Raw genomic sequence first — 26907 nt, 5'->3', positions numbered from 1 at the left:
TTACCTCATCTGGAAAATGGGGATTAAAGTTGGGAGTCCCATGTGGGACACAGACTGTGTCCAATCTGATGATCTTGCATCTACCCCAACGCTTTGTACAGTGCCTGGCACGTACTAAGTGCTTAACAAATACTATATATATATGTGCATAAATAGAACAGGGTACTTTGGAGCACGCTGTCTCTAAGCACCTCCCCTGCTCCGAGCCTTTCATCTTCTATTGCCGGATGCTTCTGCAAACTCAAGTTTAAAAATAACGCTGACGGTCGAGCTACGGCACGCTCAGAATTTCTACGGTTTCACTTCACAGGCATATTGTCATCCGGAAAATCTGTCATGTTGTGTTGGGTTTTTTCTTTTTTGCTTTTAGGGAGGATAGAATGAAAAGCCAACGAGGGTCAGGAGAGGACCGATTCACTGAAAACCATTTGCCATTAACAGCGAGCTGGGTGCCAGCTTCACTCGAAGGAACTTTGAGTCTCGGGAGGAAAACCCAGATTCTTGAGGGTAAATCCAAGTGAGCTGGTTCCCCACTTTCCATCTTAAACGGACAACGTGGAGCCTTCCAGAAAAGTCCCCTCGGCCTCGTGACAAATGTCTCACCCGGAGATGGAGCCAGTTCGATCCTGGCAGATCACTCCTTGAGCGGGGAAGCCAATGATCCTTAATAATAATTAGAGAATTTGCTACGCTCTTTCTTCACGTCCAGCACTGTTCTAAGCGCCGGGGTAGATAAACGTTAATCAGGGCAGACACAGTCCCCGTCCTCATGGGGCTCACAGTCTAAGAGAACAGGTATAAAATTCCCATTTTCCGGATGAGGAAAATGAAGCCCAGAGGAGCGAGGCGACTTGCCCAAGGTCGCCCAGAAGGCAACCGGTGGAGCCGGCATTAGAACCCAGGTCCTCCGCCTTCCAGGCCCGTGCTCTCTCCACTAGTCCACGGTGCTTCTCCTCAATACCAGGATTCGATTACTTGTCTTGTGGTTTAGAAAGTTCAGAGAGTAGGGTGCAGTGTGCACCTGTTCTGAAAAGAGACACGCTATTCTCAGAAGTGATGTCTCTGAGGAGATGTTTCACGCCCGATCTCGAAAGTTCATCTAAAAGACCTCTAGGAAGTGATCGGGCCCATTTCTCACCGAGGAAATCAAGCTAGGTTTAAAGGGGCCCGGAGTCCAGTTGGCTTTGAGGCATCTTGGAATTGATCTGCCCTCCTGCTGGAGGGCTGAGGGTGGTGAGGGGAGTTATTTAAAGCCTCTGCTCCTAGAACAAAGGGCAGCAGGCATTAGGCAAGAGGGACATAGGCTGGCGCCTAAAGACCCCCCAGGCGGCTGTTGGGAAAGAGCTACCTCTCGGTAGCTGCCTACGGGTTTTCCGAATGTCTGAAGGGGACAGACTGGCACTGCCATCCCCTACCCTTCTCTCCCGATCCCATGCCCTTGAGTCTGTACCCCTCAAATGCTTAGAAACTCACCCCAACCCTTCAGCATTTCTTTACACATCCTTATACTCTGTTGCTTCCCCTCACGGGTAATTTATCACAGTGTCTGTCTTCCCTGTAATAAATCTGGATGCAATAAATCTGGGACTCGGGATGATAAACTCTCATCAGTCAATCAATCGATCCCATTTCGAGACGCAGCACGGCTTAGCGGAGAGAGCATGGGCCTGGGAGTCAGGAGGTCACGGGTTCTAATCCCGACTCCACCACGTGTCGCCTATGTGACCTTGGGCAAGCCACTTCACTTCCCTGAACCTCAGTTATCTCATCTGTAAAATGGGGACTGAGACGGTGAGCCCCACGTGGGACAGGAACTGTGTCCACCTTGATTTGCTTGGATCTACCCCAGCGTTCACTACAGTGTCTGGCACAGAGTAAGTGCTTAACAAATACCATCCTCATTATTTATGGAGGGCTTACTGCGGGCAGAGCATGTACTCAGCATCTGTGAGAAGTACGAGAGAAGCAGAGTCTCCTGGTGTAAAAAGGATGGGCCCGGGAGTCAGAAAGACCTGGGTTCTAATCCCAGCTCTGTCAGTCGGTCACTTTGTGACCTTGGGCAAGACACTCAACTTGTCTCTGCTTCAGTTTCCTCAACGGCAACGTGGGGATTCAACACCCGTTCTCCCCGCTACTTAGACCGAGAGCCCCAAACAGGACAGGGACCGGGTCGGACCTGATTAACTTGTATACCTCCCCCAGCCCTTAGAACAGTGTTCAACACAGTCAGTGGTTAACAAATGCCATAAAAAATACAATATAACAGAACTGGAAGACACAGTCCTCTAGACCGTCTGCTCGTTGTGGGCAGAGAATGTTTCCGTTTACTGTTATTTATTGTAAGTGCTCGATAAATACAATTAAATGAATTCCCTGCCCACGGCGAGCCTCACAGCGCTATTCATCCGAATCCTCTCACCCGGCCATCGTCCTCTTACTTCCCTCCGCACGTACCTTCAGCTTTTTGACACTGGTACACGGATCGTTGGAGAAACTTTCGGTGTCCGAAATCTCTATATCTTCACCGTACAGGACCCCGGTCAGGTCATTTCTCACCTGCCAGCAAATGGGAGAACGGCAAAATCATTCTCTTGGAACTCCTGGCACACACCGTATTTCCAGAAAATGGAATTCAAACGCACAGGATGCTAAGGGAACCGATTTTCTCCCTGAAAGAGCCTTGAGAAAATGGACTTTTCTTTCTTCTCAGCTGTACTGAGTTGCATTAAACAATAATACCTTCACTTAAAACCATAAATCGATCGGGTTTTGCATAACCGCTTAATCTCTGAATACTAAAATTCACGGTAAAAACTACTCAACTAACCGGAAGCGAGGAAGCTTCGCTGCCATATTTAAGACGTAGAAAAGTAGGAGAGAACTGAGTGTAAGAGGATGTCGATTTGAATTTTACTCTGGCAAGTCGCTGTAATTTGGGAGCTTGTGGCAGCTCTGTCAGTCCTCAATTAGCACCGGCAACTTTGTACATAAATCACCTGTTTCCTAAGAGTCAGGAAACCTAAACCTAATTGTCACACACACATACACCCACTCTCTGTTTCTTGGCCTTCTGCTGAGAGGGGAATCATCCCACTATCCTCTTTCCTCCTGCCACAGTCCTAATCTCTTACGACCCAATCTGCAATCTCGCCCTTCCTTTCCCTCTTCTCTCCGGCTCCAGAACCCAAGTCAATCCTCCTCCTTCCATAATCTTTCACTCCTGCCCAGTTCTGTCAGCCTCCGCTGCTGCCTTTAGAGATGTCGTTGCAGGAAACACAGAGGAAACACCATCCTCTCCAGGGAGTCACCTCTGAGGGTGGCACCCAAGGGTGGGAGGGGGAAATTTCCCGTTTCCTGCAAGCCCCGCGAGCACTGACTCTCCGGAACTGACTCTCGTTTCCTCTTCTCCCACTCCCTTCTACGTCACGCTTACACTTAAAATTTGTTGCCTCCCTCAGCCCCACGGCACGCTTTTACGGGGATTCGTTAAGCCCTTACTATGTGACAGACACTGTACTAGGCGCGGGGGTAGATGCAGGCTAATCAGGATGGACACGGTCCCTGTCCCTCATAGAGCTAACGGTCTTCAGACGAGATAACCGAGGCCCAGAGAAGTGAAGTGACTTGCCTAAGGTCACACAGCAGACAAGTGGCAGAGTCGGGATTACGACCCAGGTCTTTCTAACTCCCGGGCCCACGTCCTATCCACTAGGCAACTCTGCTTCTTATGTACATATAATAATAATAATAATAATTATGGTATTTGTTAAGGGCTTACTACGTGCCAAGCACTGTTCTAAGCACTGGGGCGGATAAAAGGTAATCAGGTTGGCCCATGTGGGGTTCACGGTCTTAATCCCCATTTTACAGATGAGGTAGCTGAGGCACAGAGAAGTGAAGTGGCTTGCCCAAGCTCACACAGCAGACAGGTGGCGGAGGCGGGATTAGAACCCACGTCCTCTGACTCCCAAGCCCGGGGCTCTTGCCGCTAAGCCAGGTCCGTAATTTATTAATATCGACGTCCGTCTCCCACTCTACATTGTAAGCTCATTATAATAATAATGTTGGTATTTGTTAAGCACTTACTATGTGCAGAGCACTGTTCTAAGCGCTGGGGGAGACACAGGGTGATCTGGTTGTCCCACGTGAGGCTCACAGTTAATCCCCATTTTACAGAGGAGGTAACTGAGGCACAGAGAAGTGAAGTGACTTGAGAAGTGATTATGAGTGGCGAAGAATGTGTCTACCAACTTTGTTATATTGCACTCTCCCAAGCGCTTAGTACAGTGCCCTGCCCACAGTAAATGCTCAATAAATTTGATCGACAAGCCAGAAGGAGCTACTGGGGAGGTGAAGCCCGGCTAGGCCAGGAACTGGGCACTTCCCAGCGGGTCCCTGAACCCTGACAGTGTTGAAAAGTGGCTCTGAGACGGGGATAAAAAAAAAACGAAGGGAGGCGAGTTTAACCTGCTTGTCCTCCTCTGTAATTGGCTCCACGATCCTATCATAACCTGAATTTGAATTGTCAGTTCCCGGCGTGACTCAGACCTAAAATAGGGAGCAAGCAGCCTCCTCTTCAGATAACAAAACAAGTGGTAAATGCCTCTTTTATAGCTGCTAAAAACCCGAGTCCTGCATTACCGCGATGGCTCCTGATAGCAATTCTAGCCGTCCTTTAAAAGAAAGGCCCGCTCGGTCGTCTGGAAGATCACAATGGTTTTGTGGGATTTCAAGGCACGTCTCCACTCCGTTGAATCTGCGTTAGGTAAATGTACTCGGCAGGAAATGGGAAACAATTACCAGGAGTGGAAATGAAGTGGAGAAGCTCTGTCGGGCGCTGCCGCTTTGCCAGCCTGACAGAGATTGCACATCGACGTGATTCACCCGGAAAGGAATCCGAGTCCGAGGTCAACTAGTGTCCATTTCAGACCAGCGATGGATTCTCCCATCTGGCGCTGCATCTATTCGATGAGATCGATAAAGGCCGAAGGCCCCCGGCCACGGGCGCTGCACGTCTAACTTTCCGATTTCTAAAGATCCGGCTTTCCTGTTGGCGTGGGCATCCCCCGCCACTTTCTGTGCGTGTGTGGGTTAGGGTGGGAGAAGAGAAAGCGGCGAAGCCCTGCCTGAAGTGGGCACTACTTAGGTAATTAAGAAGACGGTCCCTAATAGGAGCAGATAAAAAGAGAAGCCATCGGGGAAGTGACAACCTGAAAAAGCCAGTGAAATGGTCATTATCGGAAGCCAGCGCCTTCCCCGGGAAGGAAGTGACAACTACGAACTTGGCTGAGGACCCCTTAAGTACTTCGATACCCACCCCAGTCCCACAGTACTTATGTAAATATGCTTATACTGCACGGTTTCCCCTGCTCCTACTCTATTTTCAGTCAGTCGATCAATCACGTTTAATTCAGCTCCGTGTGCAGAACCCGGTATTAAGTGCTTGGAAGAGTACAAAATAACTGAGTCGGTAGACAATTTCCCTCCCCTCCACTAGCCTGCAGTCTCTTTTAAGGCACGTTTCCCCTGGGGACTATAAATTCCTAGTGGACGGGGATCGTGCCCATCTTCTCTGTTGTATTGCACTTTTCCAAATGCTTAGTACAGTGTTTGGCCCCTAGAAAACACTCAATAAATAAGGCACATCATGGCTTAGTGAATACAGCATAGGCCAGGGAGTCCGAAGGACCCGGATTCTAATCCCCGGTCTGCCGCTTGTCTGCTGGGTGACCTTGGGCAAGTCACTTCACTTCTCTGGGCCTCAATTACACAGTAAGCGCTCGATAAATACGACTGAATGAATGAATGAATGACCTCATCTGTAAAATGGGGATTAAGACTGAGAGCCCCATGTGGGACAGGGACTTGATCCAATCTGATTAGCTTGTATCTACCCTTACGTTTCGTACAGTGCCTGGCACACAGTAAGAGCTTAACAAATACCACAATTATTATTATTACAGTGCCTGGCATATAGTTAACTATTAATAAATACCAAAAAAATACCATTGACTGATTGGTGTCAGTAAGATGCTTAGTAGAGTGCTCTGCACACAGTAAGCGCTCAATAAATACGAGTGAAAGAATGAATAAATGATATTTCATTGCGAGAACAGCAGGGGGTGAGGAGGTGATTCTTCCAGGGAAAACGTCAAAGTAGGGAAGAAGGAGAGACAGAGTGGGGTCTGGATGTGTTTTTAGGGCATTTATTAAGAGCGCTTAGAACAGTCCTTGGCACACAGCAAGCTCTTAACAAGCACCCCAAAATAACAAGTACCAGAATAAAAGGCGGGAGTTGCATCTCTTTTGGCCAGTTGCAATTTCAAGTATGTTCACAACTTCTGCTTGCTACTTTTGCTGATTATAGAGTAGCTGGCTAGGAGGTGTATGTGGGAGAGCCGTTCTGCAACAGTGACCGAAACCTGATTAAATTTAACATTCTTGCTAGGGAAGGAGGGGGGAAGAAATGCAACATGGATATTTAATTTTGGAAAACGGAACCTGGAACTTAGTTGAGGAAAAAGCTGAAAAGAACAGCTAAAAATATTGACCTGCTAAAAACCTGGAGCCATCAAACGCAGGCTTTTAGAGGCCTAGGCAAAACGTGCGGCCCATAGCTAAATGGTAGTAGACCACACAGAAACTTCGCCCGCATAACCGGCAGAGTAAAAGTGGTCATTGGAGGGGAAACACCACCCTTAAAAATCGAGAAGCAGTGTTGCCTAGTGGATAGAGCATGAGCCTGGCAGTCAGAAGGACCTGGGTTCTAATCCCAGCTCCGCCACATGCCTGCTGCGTGACCCTGGGCAAGTCACTTCACTTCTCTGGGCCTCAGTGACCTCATCTGTAAAATGGGGATTAAGACCGTGAGGCCCCCTGTGGGGTATGAATTATGTCCAACCTGTTTAGTTTTACAGTGTCTGGCACACAGTAAGCAATTAACAAACACCATTAAAAAAAAACAACTGCAAAGCTCTCCTGAGCGAGGGGAACAATCCATAATGACTGACAGCTCTAATGTAAGCAGGAAATCGGGATAAACAAACAACTCCGTTGAATCTTTCTCTTACCCCGCACCCTTCCTTGTAGCTCCCTTCAGTCTCTTCTCCTACTCCAACCCAGCCCGTATACTTCGCTTCTCTAATGCCAATATTCTCACTGTACCTCCATCTCACCTATCTCGCCGCCAACCTCTCGCCCACATCCTGCCTTTAGCCTGGAACGCCCTCCCTCCTCAAATCCGACAGACAATGACTCTCCCCCCCGTTCAAAGTCTCCATGAAGGCCCACCTCCTCCAAGAGGCCTTCCCTGACTAAGCCCCCCTTTCCTCTTCTCCCACCCCCTTCTGCGTCGCCCTGATTCGCTCCCTTTTTTCATCCTCCCTCCCAGCCCCACAGCACTTATGTCCATAGCTGTCATTTATTGATTCATATTAATGTCTGTCTCCCCGCCTAGACTCGTGAGCGGAGAATGTGTCTGTTATATTGTTATATTGTACTCCCCCAAGCACTTATAACAGTGATCTGCACACAGTAAGTGCTCAGTAAATACGACTGACTCTCTTGTCCCCGGCTGGACCCTCGCTGGCCAGACTAAACCATATTATAGGGGCGGGCGGCGGTCCATCCTTTCAGCTGGGGCAACTGAGGCATTCCGCCTGAAGCCACCCAGCAGGATTGTCAAAAGGAAGGACAAGGGCTTGGGATTTTCAGCCCAGCAGTCTTGCCGGGAGATGACTCGGCCCAGAGGGATAAATCTGCGCTGAGGGACATGGGGACGAAAGAGGGGAGAGAGGGTCCCTCGGAAGGAGGTGGACTGAGAGGAGATGGGACGTCAGAGAATTGATGGTGATGGCCAAAGTCATCTCAGGTCAGGCCCAGGATCTCTCCAGACCAATTATTCTGCCGCTGAAGTGTCCACTAAAGGAGGAACAAGGGGGGTGGGAGAGGGGAAATGAGAGGCTCCCCCAGACGCCCATCCTTGGTGACCTCCCTCAATCCTCTTGTCCGTGAAGCCACCTTGAGCCCAACGGATATTTTCTTCCCAGACAACTTTATGTGGTAATAGATCCCATATTGATTGCACCAGGGCACAATCTTTCAGGAAAAATATATTTCCTGTCGGTTCCTCCTCAATTTAGTGCTTTTCAGTCCTTCTGAGCTTAACTGTGACAGAAGGTATTGCAGGCGAAAGCTGGTCATAGCAAGCGGTCAAAGCTCTCCACAACAACACTCGCTGTCCCCCAGCCCCTACATGACCAGAAATTCCCCAAACCAATCCAGCTCTGTTGACGCCCATCGGAGCGCCATAATAATTCATAATATTTTAACTAATTAGCTTATATTGTATTCTCCCAAGTGAAGAGAAGCGGTGTGGACTAGTGGATTCAGAGCACCATAAGGCAGCAGAAGGACCTGGGTTCTAATCCCGGCTCTGCCACTTGTCTGCTGCGTGACCTTGGGAAGAACTCAATAGATATTACTGTTTGACTGACTGTAAACCGAGACTGTTTCTGGGCCTTGAAGAATTTGAGGACTACCTCTAATCAAGGTATTTATTCAGCGCTTACCGCATGCAGAGCACTGTACTAGGTGCTTGGGAGAGAATAATACAACAGAGTAGGTATACACGCTCGTGGCTTAGTGAATAAAGCACTGGCCTGGGAGTCAGAAGGACCTGGGTTCTAATCCCAACTCCATAACATGTCTGCTGTGTGACCTTGAGTGAGTCACTTAATTTCTCTGTGCCTTGGTTTCCTTATCTGTAAAAGGAGGATAAGCGTGTGAGCCCCATGTGGGACAGGGACTGTGTCCAACTTAACTTGTTTCTACCCCAGCGCTTAGAACATTGCTTGGTATATAGTAAGCACATAACAAATATACCATAATTATTATTATTATGTTCCCTGGGAAGACAGATATTAATATGAGTAAAAGAACTATGAATAGCTACTTTAACCTCTAAAAACCTGTGTATAGCCACGCTATTTAATACTGTCATCTTGAATTGTTGATTTTGTAATTTATTGTCATTTTTACTGTAATTCTTCCCTGTGCCTGTTTAGCTCCATTTAGATTGTGAGCCCTGAGTTGGACAGGGACTGTGTCTAATCTGTTTACCTTGTAATTATCCCCACCCTCGGCATGGGTTTTCGCCCACAGTAAGCATGTAATAAATACAGCACGAGAAGCAGCGTAGCCTAGCGGATGGAGGGCGGGCCCGGGAGTCAGGAGGACCTGGATTCTAACGGTGGCTGTGCCAACTGCCTGCTGTGTGACCTTGGGCATGCCACTTTACTTCTCTGGGCTTTACTTACCTCATCTGTAAAATGGGGGTTAACGCCGTAAGCCTCACATGGCACTTGGACTGTGTCCAACCCTATCAGCTTGTACGGCGGGGTTAAGGGTAAAATGGGGATAAGAGTGTGAGCCCCATGCGGGACAGGGACTGTGTCCAATCTGATTAGCTTGTATCTCTCCCAGTGCTTAGTACAGTGCCTGGCACATAGTAAGCACTTAACAAATACCATTAAAAACAAACCAACACCACCCCAAAAAAACCACGTAAAGCAAAACGAAGACTCTCAGACCTAGCCTGAAGTCCTTTCTGCTCCCTTATTATTGGCTCCTCGTCAGCTCTCGACAACTTCCCAAATCCACCATCTGGATGGTTGGAGAGTCGTGAGGTTATTTTATAGAGTCAGAACCTCCCAGCTCCTCCGCTCTCATATTAACTTCTCCACTTTTTACTCCTTTTCCTTCACCAACCAAAGTCAAAAATATGTTCTCCAGAGATTCCTAGCAGAGGCTAAGTAATGTTTGGAAACACAGTATTTGAGATGGTCTTTTCAAAGACACTATACAAGGGAAAACTATTATTACTTACACAAAACAAACTTTACCAGTTGCAAGCTAAAAGCATCGTTGGAGCATTTGCATTTAGCGAAGATTTGCGGTGGCTTTTTCGGGGAGGCAGAGTGAATGTAAGTATTAAGGGATAAAATCCTTTGTTGTTCTGAGGAGATTGTAATCCTACCAGATGTTGATCAGCGGAGACGCCTAGCGCATGAGAACTGGTCAGAACAGATGGCCTGCTCGAGGAGCCATTTTGCTGTGCTTTCCAACTGCAGTGATTCATTCAATCTATTTGGGTTTTCGGTGGACAGAATTTTTCGGGAAAACAAACGGCAGAAGCCAGCATTCACCAAGAATTCCGCCCGAAGTTGAGAACCGATGATCCCGCTACCTTGCAGCCTGGGAAAAAAAGCCGGTGGGGACAAGCTGGGGGTGGGATTGAACCCAGGTCCCCGTGCTTTGCGGCATCTCCACAAGAGGATCATAGGAATTGTGACCTCACCGCTCCAGGGAGCCTGAAAGCTTAATGTCGGGGTACTAGCTCACGCTCTGAGGTTCTCAGACCACTTTCCTACGTGGCATAGGAAAATGCCTGTCCTTCCAAGGTCATACAGCAGACAAGTGGCGGAGCGGGGATTAAAACCCAGGTCCTTCTGACTCCCAGGCCCGTGCTCTCTCCACTAGACCATGCTGCTTCTCCTTTATCGGAATCCTTTGAAAGCAGGCAGGGCCAAGTACCAGCCATCCTATCTTTCATGAAGCAGCAGTCGCCTCCATGAGACCTGTGGCCCATCCTAAGCATTTGGGAGAGGCTACTGACCTCCCAGCCTCCTGTCTCTCACCACTCCAATCCCTACTTCACTCTGCTGCTCGGATCATTTTCCTATAGAAATGTTTGGTATACGTCACCCCACTCCTCAAAAGACTCCAGTGGTTGCCCATCCACCTCGGATTCAAACAAAAACTCCTCACCACTGGCTTTAAAGCACTCTACCACCTCGCCCCCTCCTACCTCACCTCGCTCCTCTCCTTCTACGACCCAGTCCTCACACTTCACTCCTTCTCAGTGGGCCTCGATCTCCGCCACCGACCCCTAGCCCTCATCCAGCCTCTGACCTGGAAGGCCCTCCCTTCTCAAATCTGACAATTACTCTCCCCATCTTCAAAGCCTTATTGAAAACACATCCCTCCAAGAGGCCCCACCTTTTCTCACCTCCCTTTCCCTTCTGCATCACCCTTTCTCCCTTTGCTCTTCCCCCCACCCCTCCAGCCCCACAGCACACTTATGTACATATCTGTCATTTTGTTGATTTGTGTTGATGTTGGCCTCCCCCACTCCTAGACTGTAAGCTCATTGTGGGCAGGGAATGTGACTGTTAGTATTGTACTTTCCCAAGTTCTTGTACAGTGCTCTGTACACAGTAAGTTCCCGGTAAATACGATTGAATGAATGAATAAGTAGCCCCAAATCTTCTCTCAAGAAGCTTAGAGTCTAGCCTGGTGCCAGGAATGTGGTTAGTCTCAATAAGAAACGTAAAATCAATTCACTCCTTATTTTCAGAAAGGACGCCCACTTAAAGAGAAGATATATTTGTAAATCAAAGCTCCACAACCCTTAGCACTTTGGAGCTTTGGTCCTGAATTTCTGGTATACTTTTGTGTTACGCTAACTCACGAGAGTGATACGTGCCTCACAGCACATTAGAACCAAACTACCTGTTCTCCCAACTCCTCGAGGGCAGAGAACATTTCTGCCGATTCTGATGAACTGCACGCTCCCAAACGCTAATTACGGTGCTTTGCTCTCTGTAGCCCTCAATAAATACGATTGACTGATTGATGGATTGACTATTTCCCTACAGAAACCAGAAGAGTGCAACCTATGTGTTTCTTATACGGTCCAGAGGACTGCGCTCAAAATGAGAGATTTTCCTTTTTACACAAGAAAAAATGCACATCATTATCTGAGGGTGAAGGGAATAGATTTTATGGCACCATTAACAAGAGATGAATCTAAGTTTATAGATTATTTTAATGCTACAGCTGGAGAGAGCAAAATCAATCAACAGCATTTGCCTCTGGGAGAAACACGGTCACTTGGGAAAGAATATCAAATGAATTCAAAGAACATGGCCTGGGCTAGAAACCAAGAATAACATCACCCCGGTTGTTCTTATACAGCTCCCCTCTCTTCCTCTCTTTGGTGTGAGGCCATTCTGAACAAAAAGCAGTTGCTGCCTTTCAGGAAACTTGCCAGATGTGGAACAGATGTGGTGCAATCCTCTACCTTATCATCATCTCCAACTAACAGATGACAGATGAAGGAGAGAGAAAACACTATCACCAGGAGCTTTATTCTTGTAACCCATGGAGCCAAAGATATACAGACACACAGATAAGTAGAACGTGAATCCACAGGGCCGCCCTGTCTTCTGGAAAGGCTGACAGACCACGCGACTGCCTCAACCGGGCTTTGAACTCTGACCAAACGGAAATCTAAGAGCGCAATCTCAGGGTCCAACTTCGTAAATGTCTGAAAGACGCACTTATGTCCATATCTGCACTTCATTTATGTATATTAACATCTGTCTCCTCCTCTAGACTGTAAGTTCACTGTGGGGAGGGAATGTGCCTCCCAAATTTATACAGCGCTCAAAAGAATCAATCGTTTGAAACGTCCTAATTACAGTAAGTGCTTAATAAATACAGCTGAATCACCGATAACTCCATGGATACTTGCTTCGTCTATGTGGTTTTCTGACAAACTGGCTAGGCAGGACAAATATTGACAAATTTATGTATCTTAATTATTTAATTTCTATTAATGTCCACCTCCCCTCACTAGATGCTAAGACCCTGGAAGGCAGGGATTATGTCTACCGACTCTACTGAACTCTCCCAGGGTCTCAGGACAGTGCTCGGCACACAGCAGGCAGTCTTGTTAAGGGGGGTGGGTAGATACAAGTAATCAGGATGGACACAGTCCACTTCCCACATGGGGCTCATAGTCTTAATCCCCATTTTAAAGATGAGGTAACTGAGGCATAGAGGAAGTGAAAATGACTTGCCCAAAGGTCACCAGCAGACAAGTGGAAGAGCCGGCATTAGAACCCAGACCCTTCTGACTCCCAGGCCCATGGCTCTGTCCATTTAGGCCCAGTGCTTCTCTAATTAGCTACAACTGGGCCATGGGATAGAACAGACCTGCTTGCAAACAAAATGACACATCTCGAAACTTCATTTGCATAAGCATCAGTCTTTTTAAACTTTTGCTAATTAGGTACACGTCCAATACCGATTTTAAAAACTTGGAAATTTAGCCTTTTGGACCCTGACAGGCATTTTATCCTAAAGTGATGGTTTTCTTCTTAAGTGTGTCTGTTTCAAATGTAAGTCATCTTGGAAAAAATCAGGATATAGGAACAGTGCCATGTAGTTCTGAACTACAGACAGAGAAGCAGTGAGGTCTAGTGGCTAGAGCACGGGCCTGGGGGCCTGGCTTCTATTTCTGCCTTTTCTTAGGGGCAAACAAACAGAGAACGGAGAACCCCATGTCCCACATAAACCCCACGTGGGACAACCTGATTACCTTGCATCTTCCCCGGCGCTTAGAACAGTGCTCGGTACATAGTAAGCGCTTAACAACTCCATCGTCCATCATCAGTTCAAATTTGGCATTTGTCAGATTATTTCACTCGGAATCACTAGTCACTGATGTGGGGAGGGTTTAGAGAGTGGCTTCTACCGATTGATGTTTGCTGGAAGTGGAATTCACTAGAAAGAAAGTAGGTCTTTGAGGAAGAGGATGAATCCTTGGCAACATTAAAAATGACTAAAAATATTGATTCTTATAAAAAAAAAACCTCTCAAGCTAAAAGGCTATTCAGAGCCCATCAATTAAAATTGAATGAAGACCTTGTAAAAAATAACTTGAGCAAAACTGCATTGAAGGAATAGAGAAAACCTGAATACAAGTCAGTGTGGCATGAATGATCTGAAGATGCTGATCATGGAATTTATCCAACCTTTTGTGGTCAGTGGTCTGGGGCAGGGATGGCAAAACAACCCGCTGCCCTCTGTAGCTCTTCCTGCTCCGGGAGGACCGGAAAGGAACAGCGGAAGGAGGCAGGAAGGAGAGCGAGAGAGAGAGAAGAGCTATGCAAAAGAAGGAAGGGAGCAAATCCTGGATACTGAAGATCACCTTCTCACAAATCCGTGCAAAGTGATTCTGAGCCTGAGCTGCACGTGTGTTTCTCTCTTCTCAAAAAAGACTGAATGAAATAACTTGGGAAAAGAGGAGGTGACCACTGCCTGGAATTGACGGACCGGGTTATTGCAGAGGAAGAGGCAAGGGATGGGGCTGTCAGCTCCTTGTGTGCAGAGAAGGTGTCTACCAACTCTGCTGTACCGTCCTCTCCCAAGCGCTCAGTACAGCGCTCTGCACATAGTGACTGCTTCAATAATAAAACACTGACTGATAGTTTGAATTGATTGAGGACTGGACAGAGCTAGAAGAGACCGAATCACTGATCCTATAATTCAGCTGGGAAACGGAGGGATGACCTGCCGGCCCCGGGAATGATAGGTTTGCTTCAGGACAAATGGATATTTGCAACCTTTCCAACGGCCCCACAATGATTTGGGTGGGTTAAGAGAGGGTGAAGGGAGGGAAGCGCTGGAGCTGGCGGGGAGGCGGTGTCTTGAACGGGGCTAGGATCCATTTCAAGTGTGGTGGTTTTTCTAGCAAGGAGTGGTGGAACCATTGACTCTTACCTCACCTCTCTGCTCTCCTACTACCATCAGCCTGCACACTTTGCTCCTCTAATGCCAGTCTTCTTATTGCATCTCAATCTCGTCCATTTCACGGCCGACCTCTTGCCCACGTCCTGCCTCTGGCCGGGAACATCCTCCCTCTTCCTTCCCTTACCAAGCCCTCCTTTTCTCTTCTCCCAATCCCTTCTGTGCTGCCTTGACTTGCTCCCTTCCAGCCCCACAGCACTTATGAACATATCTGTAACTTTATTCATTTCTATTCATGCCTGTCTCCCCCTCTAGACTGTAAGCTCGCTGTAGGCCGGGAACGTGTCCGTTTAATGTATCGTACTCTCCCAAGTGCTCAGTGCAGTGCTCCACATACACTAAACGCTCAATAAACACGACTGAATGAATGCTTAACAAATGCAATAAACAGTGATGATAATCAAAGTTTCATTTCTTTTACTTATTCCGTCACCAGCATTGCCAGCAAAATCACAAATTAAATTTATTAAGAATCTTCATGCACATCGCCCAGAAGTAATTTGTGTCATGACAGTGTTTGCTAAATGCCGGGTCATTATCTGAACCTTAAATTCATTAGAAAGAACTATCCAATGAGCATCTCCTACATTACAGGCAAAGAGAGGTCTACAGGTTAATCCTGTTCTACCTGGAATTGATGAAGCATTTTTCTCTGGCGCTCGCAAATGTTTAAAGCGAGTTCAACTCATTTCTGTGGGTCGGCTGCATTTACATAGAGATCACACTTAAAAAAAGGTGACTGTCTTTGCAAATAATGAGTAAACAGTGAATTCATACAGAATTGAAAAAAAGGAACCGAAATTAATCAAAACAGCTCTATTCCCCCAGTTAATTGCAGTTTCGGGGCTAGTGGGGCATGTGGGGCAAAACAGCAGGAGTCCATGATTGGGAGAAGAAAGAAGCAGTAAAGGGAGAGCAGAAATGCCAAAAGAGAGAGAGCTGAGAAAACAGAAGGAGCTGGAGAAAAGAGGAGAGGGGATAATATTCATTCATTCATTCACTCATTCATTCATTCAATAGTATTTATTGAGCGCTTACTATGTGCAGAGCACATAGAGAAGAGGAGAGAATAGAGAGGAGAAAGGAGAAGCAGAAGGAAAAGCAGCGTGGCCTAGTGGACAGAGCCCAGGTCAGAGGGTTAGAAGGACCTGGGTTCTAATCCTGGCTCTGCCACTGTGGGACCTTGAGCAAGTCACTTAACCCCTCTGTGCTTCAGTCACCTCATCTGTAAAATGGGGATTAAGACTGTGACCCCATGCGGGATTAGTCTGTATACATCCAGCACTTAGTACAGTGCCTGGCACACAGTAAACGTTTAACAAATATCATATATATATATATATATATATATATATTTGTATGTATTTGGAGAGAGAGAAAAAGAAAGAAAAGAGAGCGAGAGAGAGAGAGAGAGAGGTGTGCAGGGGAAGGAGTGTCATTCGCACTGCACTACCGAATTAGCTCAGATTTGGGACGACTAAGTGAGGAAAGGCAGTGTTTAGTAATAGCCGCTGTTGAGATGCATGAGCTGGATTTCTAATTTAGGACCCGGGATGCGGTGGACAGCTTTATTCCCTTGAATAGCACATGTCTTCTCTGCCAGACCCAGGACACTTCTAACAAAAAGACAATTGTATCGAGCTGAAGAGAAGCGACAACAGGGATACTGCGGTGCTTTGGGTCAGCGCTAGTTTCAGGTAACATGGTCATTAGTGATCCAGAAGAAAGACAGCCCGGGGGGAAAGTTAAACCTAAAGACACACTAATTTGGAGACAAGGAAAGACCAGTACGAGTGATGAGAAGCGCTTAAGGTTATGTATGGAGGCAACCCTGCACCCTGCTTGTGAAAACGACGACGTGGACGGAGCACAGGCTCGGGACATGGGTTCTAATGCCGGTTCGCCACTAGCCTGCTGTGTGACCTGGGGCAAGCCACTTTGCTTCTCTGGGCCTCGGTTTCTTTAAATGTCAACTGGGGATTCCATGCCTGTTCTCCCTCCTACGCAGGTTGCGAGCGCCATGTGGGACAGGGACTGCGTCTGACCCGATTAGCTTGTCTCTACCCCAGCGCTTAGAACAATGCTTGGCATTTAGAAAACGCTTAACAAATACCTTAAAAAACCCCTAGTATTTTAAGATGGTGTTCTTGGCAGTGAACTCCCATGCACGCATACAGACGTAGTTGGGGGCATGTAAAGTTAATCCTTGGCTGCACCAATGCATTGCCAAGATACCGGGAGCCTGTCGCTGCTTTGAAACTATCTTCTTACTTCCCAATCTTCTCGAGGCCTCCGCTCATGAAAAACAAAGAGAAGCAGTGTGGCCTACTGGATAGAGCACGGGCCTAAGAGTCAGAAGGACCTGGGTTATAACGCTGGCTCCGCCACTTGTCCGCTGCGTGGCTTTGGGCAAGTCGCTTCACTTCTCTGGGCCTCGCTTACCTCATCTGTAAAATGGGGATTAACTGCGAGCCTCACGTGGGAGAACCTGATTAGCCTGTATCTACCCCAGCGCTTAGAACAGCGCTCTGCACATAGTAAGCGCTTAACAAATGCCAACATTATTATTATTATGTGCAACAGGGATGGCGTCCCAAACTGATTAGCTTGTATGTGCCCCAGCCCTGGCACGTAGTAAGCACTTAAATACCACAATTATTATTCTTATTACCCTCCCGCTGCCCATTTTACTGTCAACTCCACATTACCCCAAGCTTCCCACCCTACATTCATTCATTCAATAGTATTTATTGAGCGCTTACTATGTGCAGAGCACTGTACTAAGCACTTGGAATGTACAATTCGGCAACAGAGAGAGACAATCCCTGCCCACTTATGGGTTTACAGTCTAATTGGGGGTGACTTCAGCCCATCGACATCAAGGGGTGTGTGATAAATACACAGATATAATTGTACACAATGGCAATATCTACTCACAATGGTAGTGGTATAATCACATATCCCCTATCCCACCGCTAACTAATATTGGTTTGAAAAAGTGTTATACAGTGCCCTGCACACAGTAAGCGCTCAGTAGATACGACTGACTGAAATGGGACTTTTCCAGTGGAACCCTTGCTGGAGTTTCAGTGAATTTTACTTGAAACTTTTAGCTCAAATACCATCCTTTGTCTTGACTGGGGAAGATAGATTCTTAATTAGCGGTATCCAAGGCACCGCTGCCAAACGCCGCCCAAGCAAGACGGCTTTGGAAAGGGAGTTCCCATAAAGCCACTGAAGTTGCGCATGGTTTTCTCCTCCCCCCACACCACCCACCATCAGCAGGCAGAGCAGAACACTGAACTAAGACTGTTTTTTTGTTTTTCGGGTTTTGTTCTTTTCTTTTAAGTGCTGACAATGTCAAACAATGTTCTAAGCGGCTGGGGCAGATGCAATAATTGGTTGGACGCGTCCCTGTCCCGCCTGACGCGTACAGTCTAGTAGGAGGGAGAGCAGGAGAAGCGCTCACTCTGGGTTAGCGTAGCAGATGTCCAAAAGGAGTGGAGCAGGACACAGACTTTAGGTGGAAGCCGGGTGGAGGACAATAATTCACATTCTTGTCAAAATATACTTTGCCTTTGGGAAATCAACAAGCTGACCGATGAACTAAAGCATCTGCGAGCTGCTGTGACCACGACCGTGGGATACTCAACCATCGATCGATCAGTAAACGTGGTTATGAGCAATTTACTGTGTGCAGAATGCTGCACTAAACGCTTGGGAAAGTACTCTATAATAGGTTATTGGACAGGATCTCTGCCCACAGAGTGCAAGCGGGGAGACAGATATTAAATTACAGGTGGGACTGTAGGATGTAAGCTTTTTGCGGGCAGGAAACGTGTCTACCAGCTCTATTATATGCATTCCCTGGCTTAGTGCACGCAATAAGTGCTCGTAAATTCAACTGATTGATCGATTGTAATAAGTAGATATAATAGGTTGGTGTGATATCAAACTATCAAAGACGACTTGCCAAAAAATGATGAACTTGCTTTGGAGTCCACTCAGCATTTACGATTGACGACAATGTGACGAAAATCTTTAGACTATAAATTCATTTTTCTGCCTTCATTTTTTTGAAAAGGTATCTGTTAAGCCTTCTTAGTGCCAGGCATACTAAGAGCTGATAGATACAAGCTAATCAGGTGGACACGGTCCTTGGTGTTAGTTGAGACGCAGAGAATCAGTGAAGTGCCCAAGGTCAAGAGACAAGGCGGAGCTAATTAGGATCCAGGTCCTGTGATTTCCAGGCCTCTGCTCGTTCCACCAGGCCATTCTGCTTCTCAGTTGAATCATGATCACGGTGCATCAAGCAACATCCCGAAACAAGACCTCAAAGCTTTGATGTCCAACCTTCTACATGGCTGACAGACCTGCCCCTTCAACATCTGGCTTCTCGAGCAGTTCGGACAGCGTCATTTATCAATATAGCTGAAAAGGATCTGCCCTATCTGTGCCCAAGACACTCCTGAATTTCACCCCTCACAACTGATTAGACTGTCCGTGGCTCTCTTGCCGAAGTTTACATTCCAAGCACTTAGTTCAGTGCTCTGCACATAGTAAATGCTCAATAAATACCACTGAATGAAAAGGAAAGTCGTGGTGGATGGAAGCACTTCAGTGAACAGAGGTGGAGTTGCCGGAGACGGCAATTAACGTCTGTGGCTTCATCAACCTAACAAGAGTTTTTACTGAGCACTGACGGTGGGTAGGGCACCATGCTAAACACTTTACCTGTGTACTGTGTCGAGTCTTCACTGCCTGGATGGAAACCTCCACATCATCCTCTCTGGGCAGGGACTGTCTCTATCTGTTGCCAAATTGTCCATTCCAAGCGCTTAGTCCAGTGCTCTGCACCTAGTAAGCGCTCAATAAATACGAATGAAATGACTGGGCTTTTCTTCTTAGCCCCAACCTTTACACTATTGTTCCCTTGGGAAACTCTCAGAAAACAAAGGGCCCATCAAACTGATTATGAGAAAAGGCATAATTAGGGGGAGAGCCATTTGTTCATAAATTTATAATTAAAATGTCTGTTGCTTACTTATTAAAACAGTGGGAGGGTTTATTTTCCCCATTCTGGGTAGTCCCACAGATAAGATACAATTAGCACTTCAGTCGATCTGAAATAAGAGTAGATAAGGACCCTTTGCTTCCCTTTCCCTGCCAACCTTACTGATGGGGCAATCGGTCTGTCCCTCTGGTCAACCAGGAAACATCCCCGAGGATGCCGTTTCTCAGGAATCGAAAGCTGAGTTTTAGCATTTCAAACAAGAGTCGTACAGTCAATCTGGAAATTTTAGGACAGAAACGACTCATTAGAAATCCTCTTTTAATTTGATGGAAATTAAGGGACAATTGGGATATTAAGAAACATTTAGGGAATTTATGTTTGTTTTGGGGGTACAAGCCATTCTCCTCTAAAGCGAGGATTATGTTTTTGCAAAACCCGACACTGGAGTAATAATAATAATGATATAGTACTTGTTAAGCACTTACTATGTGCCAGGGGCTGTTCTAAGCGCTGGGGTAGATACAGCATAATCAGGTTGTCCCACGTAGGGCTCACAGCCTTAATCCCCATTTTACAGATGGGGTAACCGGGGCCCAGTGAAGTGACTCGCTCAAGGTCACACGGCAGATATGCGGCAGGACGCGAATTAGAACCCATGACCTTCTGACTTCCAGGCCCAAGCTCTATCCGCTCAGCCATACTGCTTCTCCCTCCCGTCCCCTCTTCCTATGCCACCTGCTCACACACAGGCGTCCAAACAACACAGTCAATGACATGGCCCGGGCTTGGGAGTAGAGGTCATGGGTTCGAATCCCGGCTCTGCCACTTGTCAGCTGTGTGACTGTGGGCGAGTCACTTAACTTCTCTGGGCCTCAGTGACCTCATCTGTAAAATGGGGATAAAGACTGTGAGCCTCATGTGGGAAAACCTGATTACCTTGTATCTACCCCAGCGCTTAGAACAGTGCTCTGCACATAGTAAGCGCTTAACAAATACCAACATGATTATTATTACGGCTTATTGGGGCCATAAAGGTCAGTCAATCGAATTTACTCAGCGCTTACTGTGTGCCCTTGCTTTTTTCTCTCTAGGCCACGCTGCTTCTCATGCTCCGAGTAAATATGCACTACACCCTTGCAGATCATCGAGAACAACGGATTCAGTAGAAAGTTTTCATCTTGTTTGACCTATAAAATCTGCCAGAAGTTTCAGCCGCTAATGAGATGGCGCATGAACTCTAGGTAACACAGGCTAATTTACCAAGTCAGGCAGCTTCGGGCCAAGGTGAAATAATTCTCGTTGGCGATATCTACGAGCTTCAATTTACAACTGTTAGAAATTTCTAACAACGGTTAGAATTCCACGGGAACGTGAATCACATAACGCTGAACCTAATAAGGAACAAACAATTACCTACTGTGTCATGCAAACGTAATTTCTATATATAGCAATGGAATTGCCTAAATATTTCATCGCTCATACCTAACTGAAAAGTATAATTATAGATTTGCATGTGTTCATTCATGAAGTATGCCTATTGCTTGATGAAATCACTCATTCAAATAAAAGCTATTAAAATATCATTCACGTCAGGATGTGACTTGAAAATAAATGTCGTTCTCCAGGAATAAAGAGGCTAATTGGGGCAAAGAGCAGTTTGAAACATGAACATTTTTGTGGACACATCAGCACAGTTTTTACTGGGGCGGGATTTGAACTAAAGATCTGGGGTATTCATTGGGCTCGTTCATTCAACAACAAATAACGAACTGCAAGTCTCTCGCTAACGTTTCTCTATAATTGGCTGACACCAATCAATCCATCAAACGATCAATGGTATTTACTGAGCGCTATGTGCAGAGTACTGTACTAAGCGCTTGGGAGAGTACAATATGACAGAGTTGGTAGATACGGTCCTCTGCCGGTCATAGCACTGCAGCAGAAAGGTGGTGTTATCTTAAATGCTGCTGGGCATTTCATTCAATAGTATTTATTGAGCGCTTACTATGTGCAGAGCACTGTACTAAGCGCTTGGAATGTACAAATCGGTAACAGAGACAGGCCCGGCCCTTTGACAGGCTTACAGTCTAATCGATTGTTTAAACTCCCCCAGGTTTAAATTTGCTAAAGGTTTTACTGAGACAAAAACCACCACCACATTTTCACATATGATGCGTTTTGTGTTTCGCTTCAGTTTTTCCATAAAGAAAGAAAACGCATTAGTAAAGGAAGATAAAGATTTTTTTTCCCCTCACAACGGAAGCACTTAAATCTCTTTCTACCACAGGGAGTCCCTTGAGAGGCCCCCAAGAAGCTGCCCTAACTCTTACAGGTTTGGAGTTAATAATCATGTTGCTATTTGTTAAGCGCTTACTATGTGCAGAGCACCGTTCTAAGCGCTGGGGTAGACACAGGGGAATCAGGTTGTCCCACGTGGGGCTCACAGTCTTCATCCCCATTTTACAGATGAGGGAACCGAGGCACAGAGAAGTGAAGTGACTCGCCCACAGTCACACAGCTGACAAGTGGCAGAGCTGGGATTCGAACTCATGACCTCCCACTCCAAAACCCGTGCTCTTTCCACCGAGCCACGCTGCTTCTCTAGTCATACTGATGACAAGGTATAAGTGGATGCGCCGACTCCACACGCTAAACTTTCCCTCACGCAACCACATTGCCTCATATCATCTCTTGGAGAAGCAGCGTGGCTCAGTGGAAAGAGCCCGGGCTTTGGAGTCAGAGGTCATGGGTTCGAATCCCGGCTCGGCCTCTTGTCAGCTGTGTGACTGTGGGCGAGTCACTTAACTTCTCTGGGCCTCAGTTACCTCATCTGTAAAATGGGGATTAAGACTGGGAGCCCCACGTGGGACAACCTGATTCCCCGTGTCTACCCCAGCGCTTAGAACAGTGCTCTGCACATAGTAAGCGCTTAACAAATATCAACATTATTATTATTCTCTCCCCAGGGCGGGTCTTGACACCAGCTACTGGCCACATCCTCCCGCCTACTGGCTCTAGTCCCATCCATAGTCTGGAAACAGTTCTGCTAAAGTGGAGACTTGCTAGGAATTGTTCTGGCGGGAGGTTTTTTTGCCAACTTGGAAATATTTCCTCTGCCACCTGCCCACCCTCGGGCAGAGCTGGGATTCGAACCCAGGTCCCCTGACTTGCTCGCTCTACTAGGTGTTGGATCTGGAACATTTTCCTAAGACTGAGTGGTGTGTGGATGTGGAGAATGGACGGACTTGGCGATAGGGGTCTAAGTGGGACATCAGGGCAGTCTTCCCCCACAGATGAGGCCAAGGAAAAAGGATCTTTCCCTTCCCTGTTATGGGGAGGGAATTGAGGGAGTTGGGACAGGAACCAGGATCCATCCCAGCGCTTAATACAGTGCCTGACATATAGTAAGCACTTAAATTAATTCCTTCATTTAATCGTATTGATCGAGCACTTACTGTGAGCACAGCACTGTACTAAGCACTTGAGAGAGTACAAAATTACAATAAACACACACAGTCCCTGTAGAGGAGGAGAAAGACGTTAATATAAATAAATGACAGCTACGGACATAAGTGGTGTGGGGCCGGGAGGGGGGATGAATAAAGGGAGCAAGTCAGGGCGACGCAGAAGGGAGTGGGAGATGAGGAAAAGAGGGGCTTAGCCTGGGAAGGCCTCTTGGAGAAGATGTGCTTTAGAGAAGCCGTGTGGCTCAGTGGAAAGAGCCCGGGCTTGGGAGTCAGAGGTCATGGGTTTGAATCCCGGCTCTGCCGCTTGTCAGCTGTGGGACTGTGGGCGAGTCGCTTCACTTCTCTGGGCCTCAGCGACCTCCTCTGTAAAATGGGGATGAAGACTGTAAGCCTCACGTGGGACAACCCGATGACCCTGTATCTCCCCCAGCGCTTAGAACAGTGCTCTGCACATAGTAAGCGCTTAACAAATACCAACATTATTATTATGTGCCTTCAGTAAGGTTTTGAAGACAGGGGAGAATCACTGTATGTTGGATTTGAGGAGGGAGGGCAATTCAGGCCAGAGTCAGGGCGTGGAGCGAGGGGTCGCCGGCTAGACAGACGACTATCCCAGTTGTTATCATCAACTATACACTTGGCTGTGGACCCCTTACACTCTTTGATATACACTCCAGCCCTCCGGTACTTAAATATTTTTATACTCTCCCATTCCCTCCATCCATAATCTATTTTAATATCCGTGTCCTCCTGGAGACTGCAGGCTTTTTGTGAACGCGGATCGCACCTACTAATTCTGACGTACTATACTTTTCCAAGCGCTTAATACAGTGCTCTCGTTCCCAGTAAGCTCTTATTAACCGATCGATTAGTTATAAGGAACAACTCGGGGATGTTAAAAAATGCAACGTAACCACGAGGAAGGATTCGAGGAGGGGAGAATTCACACTCGTCCTTGAAGCAACTCTTTGGAATCCTCTAGACTGTAAATTTGTAGTGGGCAGGGAATGTGTCCATTATATTGTAAACCGCCGAGAGCTTAGTCCAGTGCTCTGCACACAGTAAGCGCTCAATAAATACGGTTGAATACTGTGCTGGATGGACTACAGATCTGAGCGTGGACTTTTCCATGCCCTTCTTTCAACACCCACACCTCACCCTGTTAGGAAATGTGATCTACTTTAAAAATAAATCCAAATAGCATTGAAATGAAAAAGTCATCAAAACGCTGGTAACAAGAGGAGCACCTGCAGTAGGCCGGAATCCAAATGAAACATACCTACGTGGGTGCAAAGCAGTGATGGAGCATTGGCATCGACTGAGCTCCATATGGACGCATCAAATGATACTCAAGCATTTAACCGGTGCCAGCGTTTTTGTCATTTGCGAACACAAAGGGTCAAGAAAAAAAAAGAAAGATGATGACTAATTCCACAGCTTAGTCCTTCTGTCGATTCTTGGGTGGATTCCTGCTTCGGAGCACACGGTGGTGGTTTTCCAAAATAATCAGTTCAACCCTCCCAGAAGGACAGTGAACACTGGGAACCTAAAGATCACCGGGAATTATTTCTGATCTATGATCAGGTGATATCACAAAGTGTAATATCTCTGAAAGACAAAAAGAATACGAGCCTTAGCCGGTGATCCCTATGTGGCTCAGACTATCTTCCCCCTCGCTCAGCGCATAGTAAGCACTTAAATGCCACACATTATTTTCATTTTTATTATTAAATAGGAATTTAATTTGCCTGACAACTATGGATTTCTGTGTTGGCACTCAACTTGGGGATGAACTTTGACAAGCGAGATTGGTGATTGTTTCAGGAAGATCAACCTCCTGTCACCCTGTCATCCGGCGTTTGCCAACCTAACGCTTTGTCCAGGCGGGTACTGGAGTTCACTGGGTTCCTCTACAACATGCCACTTTTTATTCTGCATCATGGATAAAATGCTTCTGGGGAATTGGGGGAACAATCTACGGGAGACACTCGTTGGCCAGATAGAACTAGAGGTGATAGTCACTCATTCATTTGATTGTATTTATTGAGGGCTTACGGTGTGCAGAGCACTGCACTAAGCCCTCGGAAAGTACAATTCAGCAATAAAGAGATAATCCCAGCTCACAACGGGATAAGAAGCGGTGAATGGGAGAACGCGTGAGACAGTAATCAAGATCCGTGTGATGTAACACAAGTTTTCTTCAAGCTGGGGCTCATTGAGACTGTAACTCCTGCACCGAGGGAGAACTGAAAATAGCTTGCAGGGTACTTCAGTTGGTTGGCCTAGGAGATAGAGGACGGACCTGAAATACAGAAAGACCTGGGTTCTAATTGCGCTTCCTGCACTTGTCTGCCTTGTGACCTCAGGAAAGTCACTTCGCTTTAATTCATTCATTCATTCATTTTTATTGAGCGCTTACTGTGTGCAGAGCACTCTACAAAGCGCTTGGAAAGTACAATTTGGCAACAAAATCCTCATTTTATAAATGAGGAAACTGACGCACAGAGAAGTGACTTGACCAAGGTCACACAGCAGACAAGTAACAGAGCTGGGATTAACAGAAAATTCCAGAGAGTGGCCGATTTGGGTTGGAACTGGAAATCCAGAATGGGACAACCAAACCTCTCTCACAACTGGTAGAATCTAGAATCAAATTTGGATCACTGAATATTGAGCAAAATGCAGTCTGAGGGTAAAAAGACAGCATTCATTCAATTCAGGTGTATTTATTGAGTGCTTACTGCGTGCAGGGCACTGTCCTAAGCGCTTGGAAAGTACAACTCAGCAATAGAGACAACAGCATGTGTTCTTCCAGGAGAAACAAGATCTTACTCATTCACTAACGTCCTCTGTATGGGTCAACGGGTCAATCTGGATAAAGGAGAAGCACGAGAAGTAGCAAGGCCTAGTGGATAGAGCACAGGCCTGGGAGTTAGGAGGACCTGGGTTCTAATCCCGGCTCTACCACAAGTCTGTTGTGTGACCTTCGGCAAGTCACTTCACTTCTCAGGGCCTCCGTTACGTCATCTCTAAAATAAGGATTAAGACTGCGAGCTCCATGTGGGGGACAGAGTCCAACCTGGTTTGCTTGATTCCACCCCAGTGCTTAGAACAGTGCCTGGCACATTGCAAGCGCTCAACCAACACCACAATTATTATTACTACTAGGAGAATCTGGGGAACACGGCATTCTTTCAATTATCAACAGGTCTTTAACAAGGCTCCCCATCAGACTTAGAAACTCTGAGTAATCACGGACCAGTAGGAAAAAGAGAGAGAAATAGGCTGCCGGGTAAAATAAAGAAAGCGAAATGTAGGAATCGACAGCCACTTTAAAGACGGCAGCATGAGGATGATGGAATTCTTGGAAAAAGGTGTCAGGATGGATTTTCTTGAACATTCTCACAAACGACCTAGAGGAGGGTTGGAGCCATGAAATCTCCAAGTTTATAAACAGGTGGCATTGAGGGCTCCCGGGTAGCAAAAGGCTTAGCAATATTGTCAGCACTCCAATTTATATTTGTTTATTCAGTTGGGTCCTTTAATTATTCATTCACTCAATCGTACTTATTGAGTGCTTACCGTGTGCAGAGCGCTGTACCAGAGCTCGGAAGAATACAATACCGCAATAGACACATTCCCTGCCCACAATGAGCTTACAGTCTAGAGGGGGAGACAAATTAATGGAATTAAATTAATTACAGATATGTAAAACCCCAGGATGCTCTGTTCATTATTTTGACTCGAGTCCTATACCGGCCTAATGGATAG

General features: G+C 46.7%; 1 protein-coding gene across 1 annotated transcript in view; it reads right to left on the bottom strand.

The window, feature by feature from the left end:
- Positions 1–26907, bottom strand: part of GABBR2 (gamma-aminobutyric acid type B receptor subunit 2) — a 211613-nt gene that overhangs the window by 101293 nt on the left and 83413 nt on the right. The window contains 1 exon segment of the mRNA XM_029053600.2: positions 2455–2556. Within this exon segment, the coding sequence (XP_028909433.1) occupies positions 2455–2556 (102 nt within the window).

Source organism: Ornithorhynchus anatinus, chromosome X3 (assembly GCF_004115215.2).
Source record: "Ornithorhynchus anatinus isolate Pmale09 chromosome X3, mOrnAna1.pri.v4, whole genome shotgun sequence".
Taxonomy (NCBI): Eukaryota; Metazoa; Chordata; class Mammalia; order Monotremata; family Ornithorhynchidae; genus Ornithorhynchus; species Ornithorhynchus anatinus.
Note: the sequence above shows the minus strand (reverse complement) of the source record. Positions and strands in the feature narration are given on the sequence as shown.